The 17,539-nt window shown below is 38.2% G+C and overlaps 1 protein-coding gene across 1 annotated transcript in view; it reads right to left on the bottom strand.

The window, feature by feature from the left end:
• TRPA1 (transient receptor potential cation channel subfamily A member 1) overlaps nt 1-11,689 on the bottom strand; it is a 64,678-nt gene extending 52,989 nt beyond the window's left edge. Inside the window, exons 1-3 of the mRNA XM_059392879.1 lie at nt 11,579-11,689; nt 3,026-3,185; nt 429-604 (exon numbers count right to left, since the gene is read on the bottom strand). Coding sequence (XP_059248862.1) covers nt 429-604; nt 3,026-3,185; nt 11,579-11,689 — 447 coding nt within the window. The remainder of the gene's footprint in view (nt 1-428; nt 605-3,025; nt 3,186-11,578) is intronic.
• Nucleotides 11,690-17,539: the final 5,850 nt, after the last annotated feature.

A 17,539-nucleotide genomic window follows, 5' to 3' on the forward strand; every position in this document is an offset into this window, starting at 1 on the left:
TTGGCGCTAAATAAAGCTTTGATTGACCTTTGCTTTGTATCAGTCTCGCTCCTCTGACCATGGACCCAACAGGTTAATCCTCTGCCTTCGGCTCAGGTCATGATCTCGGGATTCTGGGATCAAGCCCCGCATCAGGCTCTCCACTCAGCAGGGAGCCTGCTTCCACCCCTCTCTGCCTGCCTCTCTACCTACTTGTGATCTCTCGCTGTCAAGTAAATAAATAAAATCTTTAAAAAATAAAAATGCTGATACATAAGAATGCTTTGATAAAGACAAGATCATCACCAATTGGTCAAAAGCAAAACCAATGTTCTCATCACCATATTTCCTTCATCCTGGTTGGCTATGTTGACCACTCTGGCTCAGGCAGAGACCACCAGACTGGGGTCCTGGCTCATGCTATGATGGGGTATGGGTAGCAGCCTTACCTTCATCACCTCGTTGTGCAAGCTCTGCACAGCTATGTGAAGGGGCGCCATCATGCTGCTGTTCCGGAGGTTTGGGTTAGCTCCTTTGCTAAGAAGAAACTTCACACTTTCAACCTGGTTTTTTTCTGCAGCCCAATGCAGAGGGGTATTTCCATAATCATCCATGACGTTCAGCACTAGAAAAATACACCGAAATAACAGTTAGATTTTGCATGGACTATATTCAACACCTATTGCATGACTTCAAAGCCAAGTACTGCTGACACAGGCTTTACCTTCTCTATAAAAACAATACAATATAGCTTCAGTTCTCAGGAAACATCTGACTGACACCTAACAGGGATATGCTGAAGTACAGCACCAGCACTGTCAAATGAGTCAGATGTCCGTCTACAGCATCCTCAAGAAACAGATTCTCCTGTTGCTATATGTTTTTATCTTAAGTATGAATTTGAGAAGAGTTATAAAATATTGAGTTTATATAAAAGTAGTAACTATATGTCAGAAACACAACGAAGTTCCATATAACCTTTACCACATTCAACCCTCCAACACCCCACAAGGAACCATGGCCATTTTTTTCAGAAAGATAAAAAAGATGAGACCAGAGGTTCAAAATCTTGCCAATGTTACACAACCAGTATGGAGTTCTGTAAACTGCCTTACTCTTTGAACCTCAGTGTTATTATAGTCAAATTTGGTAGGAAAGCGTGGGTGAGAGGGAGGAAAGAGGAAGTTTAAAATATATATATACTTCACAATGTTTGAGGGGGGATAATATCAAATCATGTCCTCAATGATTCTAGTAGAATGGCCCACAGCAATGGTTCAAAAAAATGTTAATGAAAAAAAAGACACACCACTAATAAACCATAAAGCTAGAACTAGAGTTTGTGCCCCTAATGCACATGTGGTTTCCGCTTACAATTCCGCTACAATGCAACATATTATACTACTTACCTTGTGAGCTCAACATAAGAGTAAGACCTTTTATACAGCAGTATCTTATATCATCTATTCTAAAATAGACATGTCTGTCTGCTTTATCAGCCTTTTTAATTAGTGGCAGGATATTATTATGTCTGAGGAGATGGGAAAGTACTCAATCATAAAAATGATTTGGGACCATGTGCAACCACACTGCAGCGACAATGCCCATGTTTCTCCTTTTAAAAATTTATCTTTCCTCTCTCCTTTCATTCATCCAATACCTCATTCTCAGCAACACACCCATACACACATACACACACACACACATGCATATACTCCTACTCTCTCATACTCATCTACATCTTTGGACCAATCTGTCTGATTAAATCACTCCTTTCAAGATTTTCATTCAGCACCAAACTTAAACAGGGGCCTACAATGATAAATTCCCATTCACTAACTAACTAATGAATTTGACCTTTATCTCTATCAGTTTTCAGAAACCATTTTTATAAGGGTCATTGAGACCCTTTTGCACATGGGTTATTGTGTTCTTCTCCCTATTTTAGTTCTTGGGTGCAATTGCTCTTATTACACATCTGAGAACTCTTCCCTGGGCTTCTGTACCATCCATCCCTTATCCACCACCCTTTTCAAAGATCCTCTTGCTAGCTTTTCCTCTGCCATCTGATCCTTAATGACAGTGCTCTAACCTTAAGCTACCTTTGCCGTCAATTTCACGGTCTCCTAAAGGATTTCCATGCACTTCCATAGCCTCTGATACTTTCTATGAACAAAGGCCCTGTGGGGGCAGCCCCCTTCCTTCTAGAGTTCTAGTCTACTGGATATTTCCAATAGTAGATGTCCTCTGGACCTTTCAGACTTAGTATGACCAAACCAAATTCATTATTCTTCACATCTCACTCTCACTATTCTTCTCTTCTTTTTATATGCCTTCTTTTCTGGATAGCTTTACTATTAGCCTAATCTCCTAAATTAGGAAACTCAAAGTTGGTTCAACTGCTTGCTACCTACTCCTCACACTCAATCTCTTATCAAGCCTTGTCCATTCTACATGCAAAACAGCTCTTGATTCTCTCCCTTTCTCCCTATTGCAATCTCAAAACCCTCATGGACTCTCATCTTCTCTTTGCTACTAAAATAGCTTTTCATTTGTGCTTCCTCCTCCAATCCATCTTCCACAATATTGATGGAATCAGCTCAAGTAACAAAGGTCTTATCACAGTATCTCATGGCTTAAATCTGTAGCATCTCCCTTCCTTATGGGATTACAGTTGATTTTATCAAACAAGGTTGTGTGCACATGAGGCTGGATAGGAGAGGATGTTCCGTCTTCTTAGAGCCTTGATTTTATTCAATGATATGCAATTTAAGTGCAGAATGACCTCAATTAAAATAGTAAAGAACACAACAAAGGTGTATAAAGAAAAACTCTGCATGTTGTGCAATGTGCCAGATCCCTGCATCACCCTTTGAATTATTTCAGTGGAAACTAGCTCGAAGGGAAAACCACACTCCTGAGTGAGATATTCAAGCCCTTTATAATCTGGAACTCATCTGCCCTTCAAAATTACTTCATACCACTCTTCCCAATGAATCTAATGGGATGATGGACTTATACAACACTCATTGTAACATCCCGTGACCTTCAAAAGAGGAGTCATTGATGATCATCTCCATCAGCTCCACATGACCTTCTGCTGCAGCATGGTGCAAAGGGGATGCATTCATATCATCATATTTGCTTAATTTCTTTCGTTTCTTCAGAAGGTTTTTAAGTCTACATGTACTTCCTTCAAAAACCACCTGGAAGTATATAAAAAATTGTTACCTCCAACAAGCATACATAAAACGTATTAATACAAGTTAATTTTTTAAGGGAGGAGGGGCAGAGGGAGAAGGAGGGAGAGAATCTGCTGAAGGTGGAGGCCATGCAGGGCTCAATCTCACAATCCTGAGATCAGGACCTGAGCTAAAATCAAGAGTCAGATGCTTAAACCACTGATCTGCCCAGGCACCTCACTACAATCTGTTTGTTAAAAGGTTACTATCACCCAAAATTATTCATCATGCTTATGATAAAGTAAATATTTTTTGAAGAACACAAAATGAGTACAGATATATAGAAGGTACAAGTAGATGCTTGAACATTAATAAATGCATTAAATAAATGATGAGGTTTTCTGATCATAAACTTGTATATGCTGTAGAAATAAAGGCCTTGAGAAAACTTTTATTGAAGTAATTATAAGGGATGTGATCTAAAAAATAGCAAGTATAGTGAAAATATAGAGAAAAATTTTTAAGAATTTCTTTGAGAAAGAGAATGAGCAGGGGGTGAGGGGCAGAGGGAGAGAGAGAAACAGACTCCCTGCTCAGCGGGGGACTTGAACCCAGGACCCTGAGATCATGATCTGAGCCAAAGGCAGGAGTTTAGCCAACTGAGACACCCAGGTGCCCAGAAACATAGAGAAATTTTTTCAGATGAATATGTACTTATATCAGAGCATGTGGGATTTTTGTAAATATAAATATAAATATAAATATAAAAATATTTTCATGATACAAGGATTAAGTCCAGGAATCTAAATTATTGTCTCATCTTTGACCTTCCTGCTGACAGTTCATTCCCATCCAATGTTTCCTTAAGTAGCAAGGCTAGATTTATAACAAAACAGTGTTATATAACTTACTTGGTTAGTAGTCTAGATAGCTATCCACTCACGCCCTGGGATTACATTATTCCTCCTCTTTTGATTAGTGGGATCCTGCACCAGGCCAAGTCAGCCCAACCTCATTGTTCTCTGCACATTGGAAATCCTAGCCATACTGTGGACTTACGTAGGGCTACACTCGAGGACATGGAGAGGTTGCACAATTTGCCCAAAGGGACTCAGTAAATGGCAAAGTCACAACTTGAACAGGAGATGCATGGAATATGTATTTTGGCTGATTGGTCAATGATGGAAAAACCAACATAAAAGAGAAACTGAAGTTGAGGTAAAAAACCATCATCATAGAATGAGCTGTATGATAGCCAATATCATTCTCAATGGGGAAAAAGTGAGAGCTTTTCTGTTAAGATCAGGAACATGGCAGGGATGCCCACTTTCACCACTCTATTCAACATAGTACTAGAAGTCCTAGCCTCAGCAATCAGACAACAAAAAGAAATAAAAGACATCCAAATTGGCAAAGAAGCCAAACTATCACTCTTTGCAGATGATATGTTACTTCATGTGGAAAACCCAAAAGACTCCACTCCAAATCTGCTAGAACTCATACAGGAATTCAGTAATGTGTCAGGATATAAAATCAATGCTCAGAAATCAGTTGCATTTCTATATATCAACAACAAGACAGAAGAAAGAGAAATTAAGGAGTCGATCCCATTTACAATTACACTCAAAACCATAAGATACCTAGGAATAAATCTAACCAAAGACACAAAGAGTCTGTATTCAAAAAACTATAAAGTACTCATGAAAGAAATTGAGGAAGACGCAAAGAAATGGAAAAATGTTCCATGCTCATGGATTGGAATAACAAATATTGTGAAAATGTCTATGCTACCTAAAACAATCTATACATTTAATGCAATCCCTATCAAAATACTGTCCAGTTCTTTCAAAGAAATGGAACAAATAACCCTAAAATTTATATGGAACCAGAAAAGACCCCAAATAGCCAGAGGAATGTTAAAAATAAAAAATCAAATTTGGCGGCATCTCAATTCCAGACTTCAAGCTCTATTACAAAGCTGTCATCATCAAGACAGTATGGTACTGGCACAAAAACAGACACACAGATCAATGGAACAATATAGGGAGCCCAGAAGAGACCCTCAATTCTATGGTCTAATCTTTGACAAAGCAGGAAGGAATGTTCAACGGAAAAAAGACAGTCTCTTCAACAAATGGTGTTGTGAAAATTGGACAGCCACATGCAGAAGAATGAAACTGGACCATTTCCTTACACCACACATGGAAATAGACTCAAAATGGATGAAAGACCTCAATGTGAGAAAGGAATCCATCAAAATCCTTGAGGAGAACACAGGCAGCAACCTCTTCGACCTCAGCCGCAGCAACTTCTTCCGGAACATCACCAAAGGCAAGGGAAAGAAGGGCAAAAATGAATTATTGGGATTTCATCAAGATCAAAAGCTTTTGCACAGCAAAGGAAACAGTCACCAAAACCAAAAGACAACCAAGAGAATGGGAGAAGATATTTGCAAACAACATAGCAGATAAAGGGCTAGTATCCAAATCTATAAAGAACTTATCAAACTCAACACCCAAAGAACAAATAATCCAGTCAAGAAATGGGGAGAAGAAATAAACAAATATTTCTGCAAAGAAGACATCTAAATGGCCAAAGACACATGAAAAAGTGCTCTACATCACTCGGCATCAGGGAAATACAAATCAAAACCACAGTGAGATACCACCTCACACCAGTCAGAATGGCTAAAGTTAACAAGTCAAGAAATGACAGATGCTGGCGAGGATGTGGAGAAAGGGGAACCCTCCTACACTGTTGGTGAGAATGCAAGCTGGTGCAGCCACTCTGTAAAACAGCATGGAGGTTCCTTAAAAAGTTGAAAATAGAGCTACCCTATGACCCAGCAATCCTACTAATGGGTATTTACACTAAAGATACAAATGTAGTGATCCGAAGGGACACGTGCATGCCAATGTTTAGAAGCATGTCCACAACAGCCAAACTATGGAAGGAGCCTAGATGTCCATCAACAGATGAATGGATAAAGAAGATGTGATATATATCTATATATCTATATATATCTGTATATCTATCTATCTCCATTTAAAAAAACCCTCAAAATCTTCCCATTTGCCATGTGGATAGAACTTGAGGTTGTTATGCTAAGCAAAATAAGTCAATCAGAGAAAGACAACTATCATATGATCTCACTGATATGAGGAATTTGAGAAATAAGACAGAGGACCATAGGGGAAGGGAGGGGAAAATGAAAAAAGATGAAACCAGAGAGGGAGACAAACCATAAGAGACTCTTAATCTCAGGAAACAAACTGAGGGTTGCTGGAGGGGAGGGGGATGGGGGGGATGGGGTGGCTAGGATATGGACACTGGGGAGGGTATGTGCTATGGTGAGCACTGTGAATTGTGTAAGAGTGATGTTTCACATACCTGTACCCCTGAGTCAAATAATACCTTATATGTTAATTTAAAAAAAAGAGATTTGGCTAATAGTTAAAAAAAAAGAAAGAAAGAAAAAAGAACGAAGTGTGTGATAGACTGAAATATTTTGAACCATAAGAACAGATCTTGGAGAGCAAGTTCAGTAAGTTTTTGGCATAGTTGGCTGTTGTCACTGGCCTGTGAAAGTGTAACTCCAAACATATGCTCATTTCCACTGATGTCAGGGGAAAAGTGAGAGCTTTTTTTGAATACCTTATTTTTCTCTAATACTCTTTTTTCTTCCTCTTGCTTTTTATATTCTTTATCATGACTGGACTGAGGATAATTTATCATAAATGACACTGTATCTCTTCCTTATGAAATTTTGTGGTGACAATGTTGATATTCCGCTTTTGACTCATTCTCACAAGATATGAAAAATTCCCAAGCCGAACTTTTTCTAGAAAACCTCATGGCCTAAACAGAATAAATTTACTAAAAAATAAGTAAATCTTTAAAAATAATTTCATTTGATGTTATTAATGTTACTATAGCAAACAAAATTTTATTAAAACCTTAATGTGATGAACTTACTTCTATTACCTTGCCTTGCATTATTTAAATTTTCATGAATACTTTAGATCAAAAGTATGTTGTTTTTTTCAAAAATTAAGTAATGTATCCTTTTATAATATCTGTATTAACTGACAGTCTAGTTCCATATTCTACTTCCCTACTTGAAAATTCTTACTATCTGTTTTATACAAAAAATTAAGAATTTTCAAATTTGGGGCTCAGTCAATTAAGCATCTGCCTTTGGCTCAGGTCATGATTCCAGGGTCCAGGGATCGAGTCTCGCATTGCACTCTCTGCTCGCCCAACTCTTGTGCTTTCTCGCACCTTCTCAAATGAATAAAATCTTTAGAAAGAAAAAAAAGGAATTTTCAAAATAATTAAATATAATCATGTTTATTAATTACACTTCAACTGACTGACAAGAGTGTTAGTCTAAGTTGCTTCTAGAATTCCTTATATTTGAAAGTGTTTAGGTATTAACAAATACGAACAACATGCCATATTCTATTGCTAACATTTTTATAGTGTTTAGATATGATGGTATCACTGATAACACACCAGCCAGAAGACAGCAGAAATGGCACTGAATAAGGTATTTTCATATTTGATTGCCAAAGCCAAAGCCAAATTGCAGAGTGTGGGCCAAAACTGAGGCTGCCGCCAAACTCTGACATGTCCCTGAACTGCACACAAGTGCTCTACTCCAGAAGCCAGCCTCTTCTAGCACCATGCTGCACCGTGTCCATGTTGTGCTTAGCTCAAACTATACCAGTCTGTCCACCTGAATGAAGTGTGCCCTGTTCTCTTTCCTTTCCAATCCACCTTCTAAATGCCCTCCTAAATTCTCCCTCCTCCTTGAGGCTTTCGGGAGAGCTACAGGATGCCATTCTCTAGCCTAGCCTTTCTTTCTGTCTCTCATGACTGCGCAGTGAGAGACAGGCCACAGAAGGTATGGTGACATTATAGCACTGACAGTTACTAGAATGCGTGCCATGGATTCCCATGTCTTAAGTGTTTTCTCCACTTTAATTTCTAATACGGTAACTATTGGTAGCTTTAACCTCATAAACAAGCATTTTTTGGAATCATCAATTTTAAGTTTAAAGGTGTTCTAAGACACACACAAAAAAGTTTGAGAAACATTCTCTAGTTCATTCCTCAGACTGTCTATGCTAAATGTGCTCTACACATTTGGATACTTATTTTGCGTGGTAGTTTATATATGTAAATAGGTTTTCCAGAAAAAGAAACTGAAGGAAGGAGAGAAAGGAGAGCAGCAGGTGGGGTCATATGGACCCGTATACACCTCAGAATTTCCCCAGACTACCTTTTTAAAAATCAGTGGGAAAAATTAATGGAGCCTCATTCCAATGCTATACTAATATATTGGCTAAAATTATTTCTCAATGTTCCTCCCAGCTTTGCAAATATGAGACCAAGTAATAATCTGACTTTTTTCTGAAGGTATTTCTTATCAAATATTTCATCAAATGAAATGAAAACAAAACATTTTACAAGACAGTAGCTTTTCATAGAAACCACCATAAAATAACTACTTCCTGAAAATGCAGCAACATTCTCCAAACAAATAATCCAGATACTTGCTTTAATTCTACCTTTGGCTGTGACTGGTCATGTTTGACACGCATTGACCTAAAATTGTTAAACTACTTAATGTTTTTTAATATAGTTAATAAACATGGAGCATATTAGGATTTACTCAACAACTCAAAGGATTCATTCAACAAATGCCAGGTTGAAATAAATAAAATGAAATCCCTTAAAAGTTTGAACTTTGGTTTTTGCTCTGTTATCACAGAATAGTACCGAATAAATCATTTTTCTATGATAGTCTTTTAAATACACATGAATCACTTTTCAACTACAAAACTCTATGTAACAACCCATAATTTTGGTGAATGAATGATAGAACAGGGAGCATGCAACCATTTCTAAACTTAAACAGATTCAATAATAAAATTAAAAATGAGGTTCTTTCAGAAATACACTGTTTCTCAATGTCTCACTCTACCAAAGAAAGTGTCTAATTACATTTGGAAGTATTTTAGCACTTGAATTTGATGTTCTCCCAGTAATAAAGGGATTACACTGCCCACCCTGCAGGGCTGGAGAGAACAGTCTACAGGTCTGATCAGTGACGTGCTGTCAACACAAACCCAATTACATGCTCTAGAGGACAAATACTAGACTCAGACGCTCATAAGGTACTGCTGAATTCAAAATGACAAAAGAGCATCTAAGTACTTTATATAAGCTCATCAGATGTGCTAAACAGTCTGGATTTAGTACAGCATATGTTAAGTTGGGTTTTGAAGAGACTTTTTAAAGTTCTGAAAGTAATTCGGGAATGTCATTTAGACAGAATTATTTTATATTCACTCAATATAGTTTTATTTTTTTGTTTTGTTTTTTTGTCACAGGGTTACTTCAGATTCTTTTGGATTCCAAACTACATGACTAGATACAGAACATAATCACTTTTAAAGAAACTAATTCTAAGCACTTTAAAACAGAGGCATCTCTCTCTCTGCGTCTGCCTCTCTGCCTACTTGTGATCTGTCAAATGGATAGATAAAAATCTTTAAAAAAAAAAACACACAGAGGTATCAAATGCATTTGTTCTAGGTTGCTTTAATGAAATACAAGCAGTAATGGGGTAAAAAAGAGGGAAGCAGGTGAAAGATTTTGACAAATGAAGGGTCAAATGCTTAGAGTGTCATGGAAAAAGGTAAAGGCCTCAATCAGATGGTTCTCTGTCCACATTTCTCATCTTGTAAGGTTTCTTCCATCCTTTGATTTTTTTTAAGTATTCCTGAGATGGTGTGGAGATGCTGGAGAAAATACTATACACCACATCTTTTTAATCAGAAAACCTTTAGAGTCAGAACTCTCTACAGTATTATAGGTACCGATTTGTAATTAGTCTCACCGCTGACATTCCTACAGAATGATCTGGAATTACTTTAGTTAATAAAATACATAAACCCTTCAAACTACAAGCTCTATTGTAGCCTCTAAAAGCCTTAAATCACATAAATGGCTCTACTTGACTTAGGCAATAAAACTACATGAACTACAAACAAAAATATGAAGTTTGAGACTCTGTGCTGTAGAAATCCTTTGGCAAATATCTCTTGAAAACAAAACCACGTTGGTAAGTGAAGTATTTCTGAGATTTGTGAAATGTACAATTTTCTTCCAGTCTGTAATATTAATTCCAAAAACACTATCCTAGCCCTGGAACTCAGAACCTCAGTCCTTTGGATTAAGCCAAAAGACCCTAGTTAATATGTTTATATTAAGGAGAAGGGAAGAAAAAAAGTGTTTGATCTGGATGTGCAAAGAGGGGAAGGCTGGTTTGTCAGTTTATGTGATCCATTACACGCACTTGTCTCAGTAACAATCTGTGCAACCTATTTAGAGGTCAAGCTGGTGATTTCTATCAAAATTAAAGCTGCACACACATCTTGGTTCTGCTAAGACTTTGATATGCATGCATATTCACTAATATACTAACAGAATAAGCTATATCCACACTCACTACACAAGCACATGTGTGATAGCAAAACACAACAAAAACAAACACAACCTGAGAGTCCACTCATGCTGAACTAGTGAAGTAAATCATGATACATTCATGTAAGGGAATACTATAAAGCTCCAAAAACACAGTGAGGTACATCTGTAACTGAATTTTAAAGTACTCTAAAATATAATTTCGTGTCACGTGTATGTATTTGTTCAAACTCCTCCTCCCCAGCGCTCTGGAAAATACTGGAGGCACTGATAACACGGTTCCAATTCAGGAAATGGATTTGAGGTAGGGGGTGGGGTCGAAAAGACTTGTAATATTAACGTTAAAACAAAACAAAACAAACAAACAAACAAACAAAAAAGACCATTCCTCCTGCTGACAACGGGCGGAAAGCCAGGGGCGGGTTTGCTGAGCCCTCAACAGCCTCGGTCCCCCGACCCGGCCCGGCCCTCTGCAGCTAGTGCTGCCTCTTGGGACGGACGCCAGGGTGTCCCGGGAACCATGCAAGCGACCCAGCCCATCCTAGCCCTGAGCGCCTCGAGAAGACCACCCATCCCACGTCAAGAGGCCTCTTCTTCCACAGTCCTTCCTGACGCCCCCACTCCCCGGAGGAGCCCGCCAGTCCCGCCATTCCCCGTACTTGGGGGTAAGTCTCCCCAGACTGCAGGTGCCCGCGCCGGGGTAAGGGCAGGTTGAGCAAAGCGGCAGGCAAACTGGACCCAGCAGACGCTCCTGGGGCGCCTCGCAAACGCCCCCGCCCCCATTCTCAGAAGGTCCCCAGTGCTCGGCGTCCTCCCGTCGCGGGGTTGCGGGCTGGGAAACCCCGAACGCAGGAGCGCAGAGTTAAGCACTGCCGCCCCCGCCCGGCTTCGGACCCGTCCGGCTCGCCCATCGCCCGGCGTACCTTAAGCGAGTCCTTGGAGTCGTCCATGTCGTTCTCCACACCCTGGTAGACTGCGCCCTGGGGCTCCTCCTGCTTCCCAGGGCTCAGCATCTTCCTCAGGCTGCGCCTCATCGACCGCACCCCGGCGCCACCTGCGCCAGCTGCTCCCCACGTGCGCGGGCACCCGCGGCGAGGGAGCGCGGAGAGCTGCCGGCGCCTCGCTCTCCCCCAGGCGGAGAGAACTTCTGGAAGGGCTTTCGCGTCCCGGGCTGCTAGCAGTGCAGGAAACAGGAGGGGCACGGGGAGGAGGCAGGGACACAGACCTCGTGGCCGCCCCGAGACTGTCCCCCGCTTGCCGCCTCGCGCCCAGAGCACGCGCGACTTGCCTGTCCCGGCTGCGCACACTTAGACTCAAGGTGTCAGGTCTGGGTGGATCCAAGGAACCTGGAATCTTTTATAATAAAAACAGTAAGAACCGCCCACCCACTGGAGTGGGGCGCGGGGTGGGGGTGGAGGATGGCGGAGGTTGGAAGTGGAGAATGAGAGGATAACCGAGTCCCTTGGAAGATTTTTCTCTTTTAGGATTCCCTCCCTCCCCTCCCCCAAGGCTTCTGAGTTTGGGTGCCCGTTGCGTTTTAGACTCTTTGAGTCGGAAATAAGATTTTTATGAACACTTCTCTTTCCAGAAGAATAGGGAGAGAGATTAAACCCTGGCACCGATTTGAGTAACTAGATCAGGTCCCTTTGAAATAGGTCCCATCTCCTGTGGATGGCAATACTAATCTCACGATCTGGTGTTTCAGAATGGCTAAAAAAAAAAATCACTGTTAGGGTAAAGGTAAATCACATTGACTGCTCTCGGCTTGTATACCCTCAACTTTGTTTGTGAAAAGCTTATCTTCACGGGCTTGCCCTACATCTATTAATCGACAGCCTGTGTGTAAGTTGTGGAGAGGAAGGTGTTTTCCTCTCCGCTGACCAGGCTGCTTTTCTCTCTGTTCATACACTGGAGCCTTTGAAACTGTAGCAGTTATGTTTAGGCTACAAGATTAGAAAGGAAAAAACTTCTTTCAAAAAGTGACTATACTTTGCACAGGCCAAAACTTTATCAGCTTCTTGTTTGGACAATCTGTGCGCTCCTTCAAGGCTCCGGGTTGTCCTAATCACACGGCAATCTCCAGTATGTGTCACAAGACCCTCATGGCTCCAGGACCTGGCGTAGATCCCGTGCTAAATAAATAGAGGTTTGTGGACTTCTTGACCTAGGGGCTACGCTGGGCTGAATGTAAGGGCAGGTAATGTGGCATGATGTTATTTGGGGACTATGGAAGCTCCCCCCCCACCCCCCCACCCCCCCCCACCCCCCGGCCAAAGCTATCAATAGATTTTGCAGGTTGCCATCTGTTCCACCCATAGAATAGAATTCCTTAGAATTCCCTAGAAGGATATATTAAGGTTATTCCTGTTTACCAGGTGATGGGCATTTGGATTATTTCTAATTTTTAGTTTATCAAAAGTAATGCTGCTATGAAATTTTTCATACAAGTCTTTCCATGGACACCTGTCTTCATTTCTCTTGGGTGCATACCTAGTAGCAAACTGTTTGATTATATAATAAGTATGTGCTTGGCTTTGTTGAAACTGCTGAACATTTTCCAACGTGTCTGGGTCGTTTTACATGCCCACCAACACTGTATGAGGCTTCCAAGTTTCTCTGTATCCTCACAAAACTTGGTGTCAACAATCTTTTTGATTATAATCATTCTGTTGTGTATATAATTGTATCTCATTTTGGTTTTAATTGGCATTTCCCTAATGGCTAATGATATTGTCCACGTTTTTCATTTATTAGCCATTCATACATCTTAACAAAATGCTTACTAAATTATTTTGTCTTTTTTAAGTCGAGTCGTCTTCTTAATATTAGGTTGTAGGAGTTCTTTATTCTGGATACAGGTCTTGTATCAGATAAATGTTTCACAAATATTTTTGCAGAGTCTGGAATCTCTTTTTATTTTCTTAATTGTGTCTTTTGTTGTTGTTGTTGTTTTTTAAGATTTTATTTATTCATTTGACAGAGAGAACACAAGCAGGAGGAGTGGAAGAGGGAGAAGCAGGCTTCCTGCTGAGCAAGGAGCCCCATGTAGGGCTCGATCCTAGGACCCTGGGATCATGACCTGAGCCGAAGGCAGATGCTTAATGACTGAGCCACCCACATGCCCCTTAATGGTGTCTTGTGAAAAGTAAAACTTTTAACTTTGAAAAATGTCTAATTTATTATTTTTATGGATTGTGCTTTGAGTGTCATGTATAGCAATTTTTGCTTATGATCACGTTAAAAAGGCTTATTATTCTATTCTTTTAGATTCATTTTGAGTTAATTTTTATATAGGGTATGAGGTAGAGGAGAGGTATAAGTTCATTTTTATTGCATATGGATATTCAGTTGTTACATAGTTGTTAAATAGAGCTTGTGTTTTCTTCATAGAATTGCCTTGGGACCATAGTCAAAAATCAAATGACCAATCTGAGGGTTTTGAAGGGGCGGGGGGTGGGAGGTCGGGGTACCAGGTGGTGAGTATTATAGAGGGCATGGATTGCATGGAGCACTGGGTGTGGTGCAAAAATAATGAATACTGTTATGCTGAAAATAAAAAATAAATTTAAAAAAAATATCAAATGACCATAAATATTTGGGTTTGTTCCTAGACTTCATACTCTATTCCATTGATTGATAAGTCTGTGCCTAAGTAAGTCAATATCACAATCTTGATTTTGCACTTGATGGCAAATTTTGAAAACAGTAAGTATAAATCCTCCAAACTTCTTCTTTTTCCAAATTGGTTTGGCTCTTCTAAGTTCTTTGCACTATAAATTTTAGAATCAGTTTGTCAATTTCCATGGGAAAGCTTGCTGGGATTTGATGAATTGGCATTTAGTCTATAGAGCAATTTGGCAGATGTGCCATCTTAACAATATCAAGTCTCCTAATCCAGAAATGTGGCATTTTCTCCATCATATAGATACTTCTTGATTTCTAAGCAGCGTTTTACAATTTTCCATGGACAGGCCATACACTTTGTTGTTGTTGTTAAATGTATTCCTAAGAATTTTATTAGTTTTAAGATATTTTGAACAGAATTATTTTCTTAATTTCACTTTCTGACTATCTGTTTTAAAGTATAAAAATAAAATTTGAATTTTTATATTTCTTGTATATTCTACAACCTTGTTAATCTTGCTCATTAACTTTAATAGTTTTTTTTCCTGGATTTCTTATGAACTAATAAGATTGTGCCTTTCACTATAAGGACAGTTTGCTTCTTTCTTTCCCAACTCTACATCTTTAACTTTTTTCCCCTCCATAATCATTAGTTAGAAGCTCCAGAACATTGTTGAACAGTCAGTTGAACAGAGCTGACATCTTGCCTCTTTCTCAGTCTTTTGGAGTATGATGTTAATATTAGAATTTTCATAATTGCCTATTATCATGTTGAGGGACATAACTTCCATGATGACTTTGTTAAGAGTTTTTAATCATGAGGAGGCATTAATTTTATCTGATGCTTTCTCTACAGTTGAGATGATTGTGTGCTTTTTCTCATTTATTCTATTATTTTACATTAATTGATTTTATAATATTTAGTTAGCCTTTTATATGTTGCTGAATTCAATTTGTTAATATCAAGGATTTTGGTGTTTATATTCATGAAGAATATTGGTCTGTGGCTTTTCTTTTGTGGTATGTCTCTGTATGGCTTTGGTGTCAGTGTAATAGTGGCCTCACTGATAGAGCTGAGAAATGTCCCCTTCTATTTCCTGAAGTAGAACATATAATATTGGTATTATTTCTTTCTAAAATTTCTGATACGAGTCACCAGTGCAGCCTGGTGAATTGGGTTGTCTGGGCTCTTTTCTTTCTGGAAATATTTTTAATTGCCAATTTCCTTTTCTTTTATAGGTCTTTTCTGAATTTATAATTTACTTCAGTAGATTTTGGTAATTTGTATCTTTCAAGAAATATATCTGTTCATCTAAGTCACCTATTTTTGGTATGGGTTTATTCATAAAATTCCCTTATAATCCTTTTAATTCTTATAGGATCTGCAGTATGCCAGCTCTTTCATTCCTGATTTTGATAATTTGTGTCATCTCTCTTTTTTAGCTTATTAGTTATTATAACCTATTGCTTATCAAATTTCTTGATCTTTGCAAAGATCCAGTTTTTAATGTTACTGGTTTTTCTCTAAAATCTATTTTAGGTTTCATTGTTTTTTTTCTTCTTTGATTTTTCTTTCTTTCTAATTACTTTGGGTTTGATTTGTTCTTCTTTCTCTACTTCCTTGATATGTAACCTTAGGTTATTGATTTTAGATCTTTCATCATTCTAGTGTAAGTGTTTAAAGCTATAAGATACTTTCTAAACATTGTATTAGTGACATCCCATAAACTCTGATTTGCTGTTGTTTTCATTTATGGCTTCTTTTTTTATTCACAAGTTGTTTTTTAGAAGTGTATTGCTTAATTTCTATATATGTGGGGTTTCCTCAAATTTCTTTCAGTTGTTGAATTCTAATCCAATCTGGTTGTGGTCAGGGAACATACTTTGTATGATTTTAGTCTGTCTACATTCAAATGTAGACTTGTTGAAACATGTTTTTATGGCTGGCATGTGGTCTATCCTGGAGATTGTTACTTGAAAAGAAAGTGTATTATGCTGTGGTTTGGTCAAGTTTCTCAATATGTTATTAGGTCCAGTTGGTTAATAGTGCTGTTCAAGCCTTTTGTATTCTTAGTAACTTTCTGTCTATTCTTCTATCAACTACTGAGCAAGGAGTGTTAACATTTCATTATAACTATTAAATTTTCTAGTCTCTTCATTCTGTTCAAGATTTACTTCATTTTGGGGATTCTCTGTTCTTAAATGTATGCATATTTGTAACTGTGGGGTTTCTATTGCATTTTTCTTTATCATTATGAGTTTTTTTGTCTTTAGTAATATTTCCAGTTAAAGTCAATTTTGTCTGAGATAGCTATTCCACATATCCTATATTTATTGTTTCTTTGGTAAATCTTTTCCCATCCTTTTACTTTTAACCTATTTGTATTTTTAAAGTTTGTTTCCTGTAAATAGCATAGAGTTAGATGTTGCTATTTTATCCAGCTTGATAGTCTCTGCTTTTTAATTAATGTTTAGTCATTGACATTTAATGTAATTGTTGCTATGATACTTCTATTTTGATATTTGTTTTCTATATCTTATATCATTTTCTGCCATCTGTTCTTTCTTTAATGCCTTCTTTTGTGTCCAACATTTTTTTTTGGAAAACAATTCTCATTTATTTGTAAGTTTTTAAAAATTTATTTTCTTAATGTTATGCACTCTAAAATACGGTGCTGTATTTACCATATCCACTACTCATTTCTTCCTGTAGATCTGAGTTACTTTCTGGTGTCCTCTCTTTTCAATCTGGAGGGCTTTCTTTGGAATTTTTTGTAAGGCAGTTCTGTTTGAAAAATATGTTAAGGCATACTTTTGCTGGATGGAGAACTTCTGCTTAGCAGGGTTTTTTTGGGGGTTTTTTTGTTTTGTTTTGGTTTGGTTTGGTTTTTGTGTTCTGGTTTTTTTGTTTTTTTGTTTTTTTGTTTTTGAGCAACTCAAATGTTATTCTGTCCTCTATTGTTTCTGATGAGAAGTCATCAAAATATCATATCATATTGTTGTTACTTAAATGACTTAAGATTTTTGCTGACCTCAAAAGTTAATGATTGTCTGTATGACCTCAAAAGTTAGTGATTGTCTGTATCTTCCCCATTTACAATATAATAAGCTTACCATGCTTGCATTTCTCTCCTCCCTGAGTTTCTCTTCCATCCCTATTAATACATCCAGTATTCTAATTTCTGATTTTTAAGAAATTAAACTTTATAAAATATTTAGACAATCGCAAATTGCATTGTTTCTCACAATCTTTATAATTC

Source organism: Mustela nigripes, chromosome 3 (assembly GCF_022355385.1).
Source record: "Mustela nigripes isolate SB6536 chromosome 3, MUSNIG.SB6536, whole genome shotgun sequence".
Lineage (NCBI taxonomy): Eukaryota > Metazoa > Chordata > Mammalia > Carnivora > Mustelidae > Mustela > Mustela nigripes.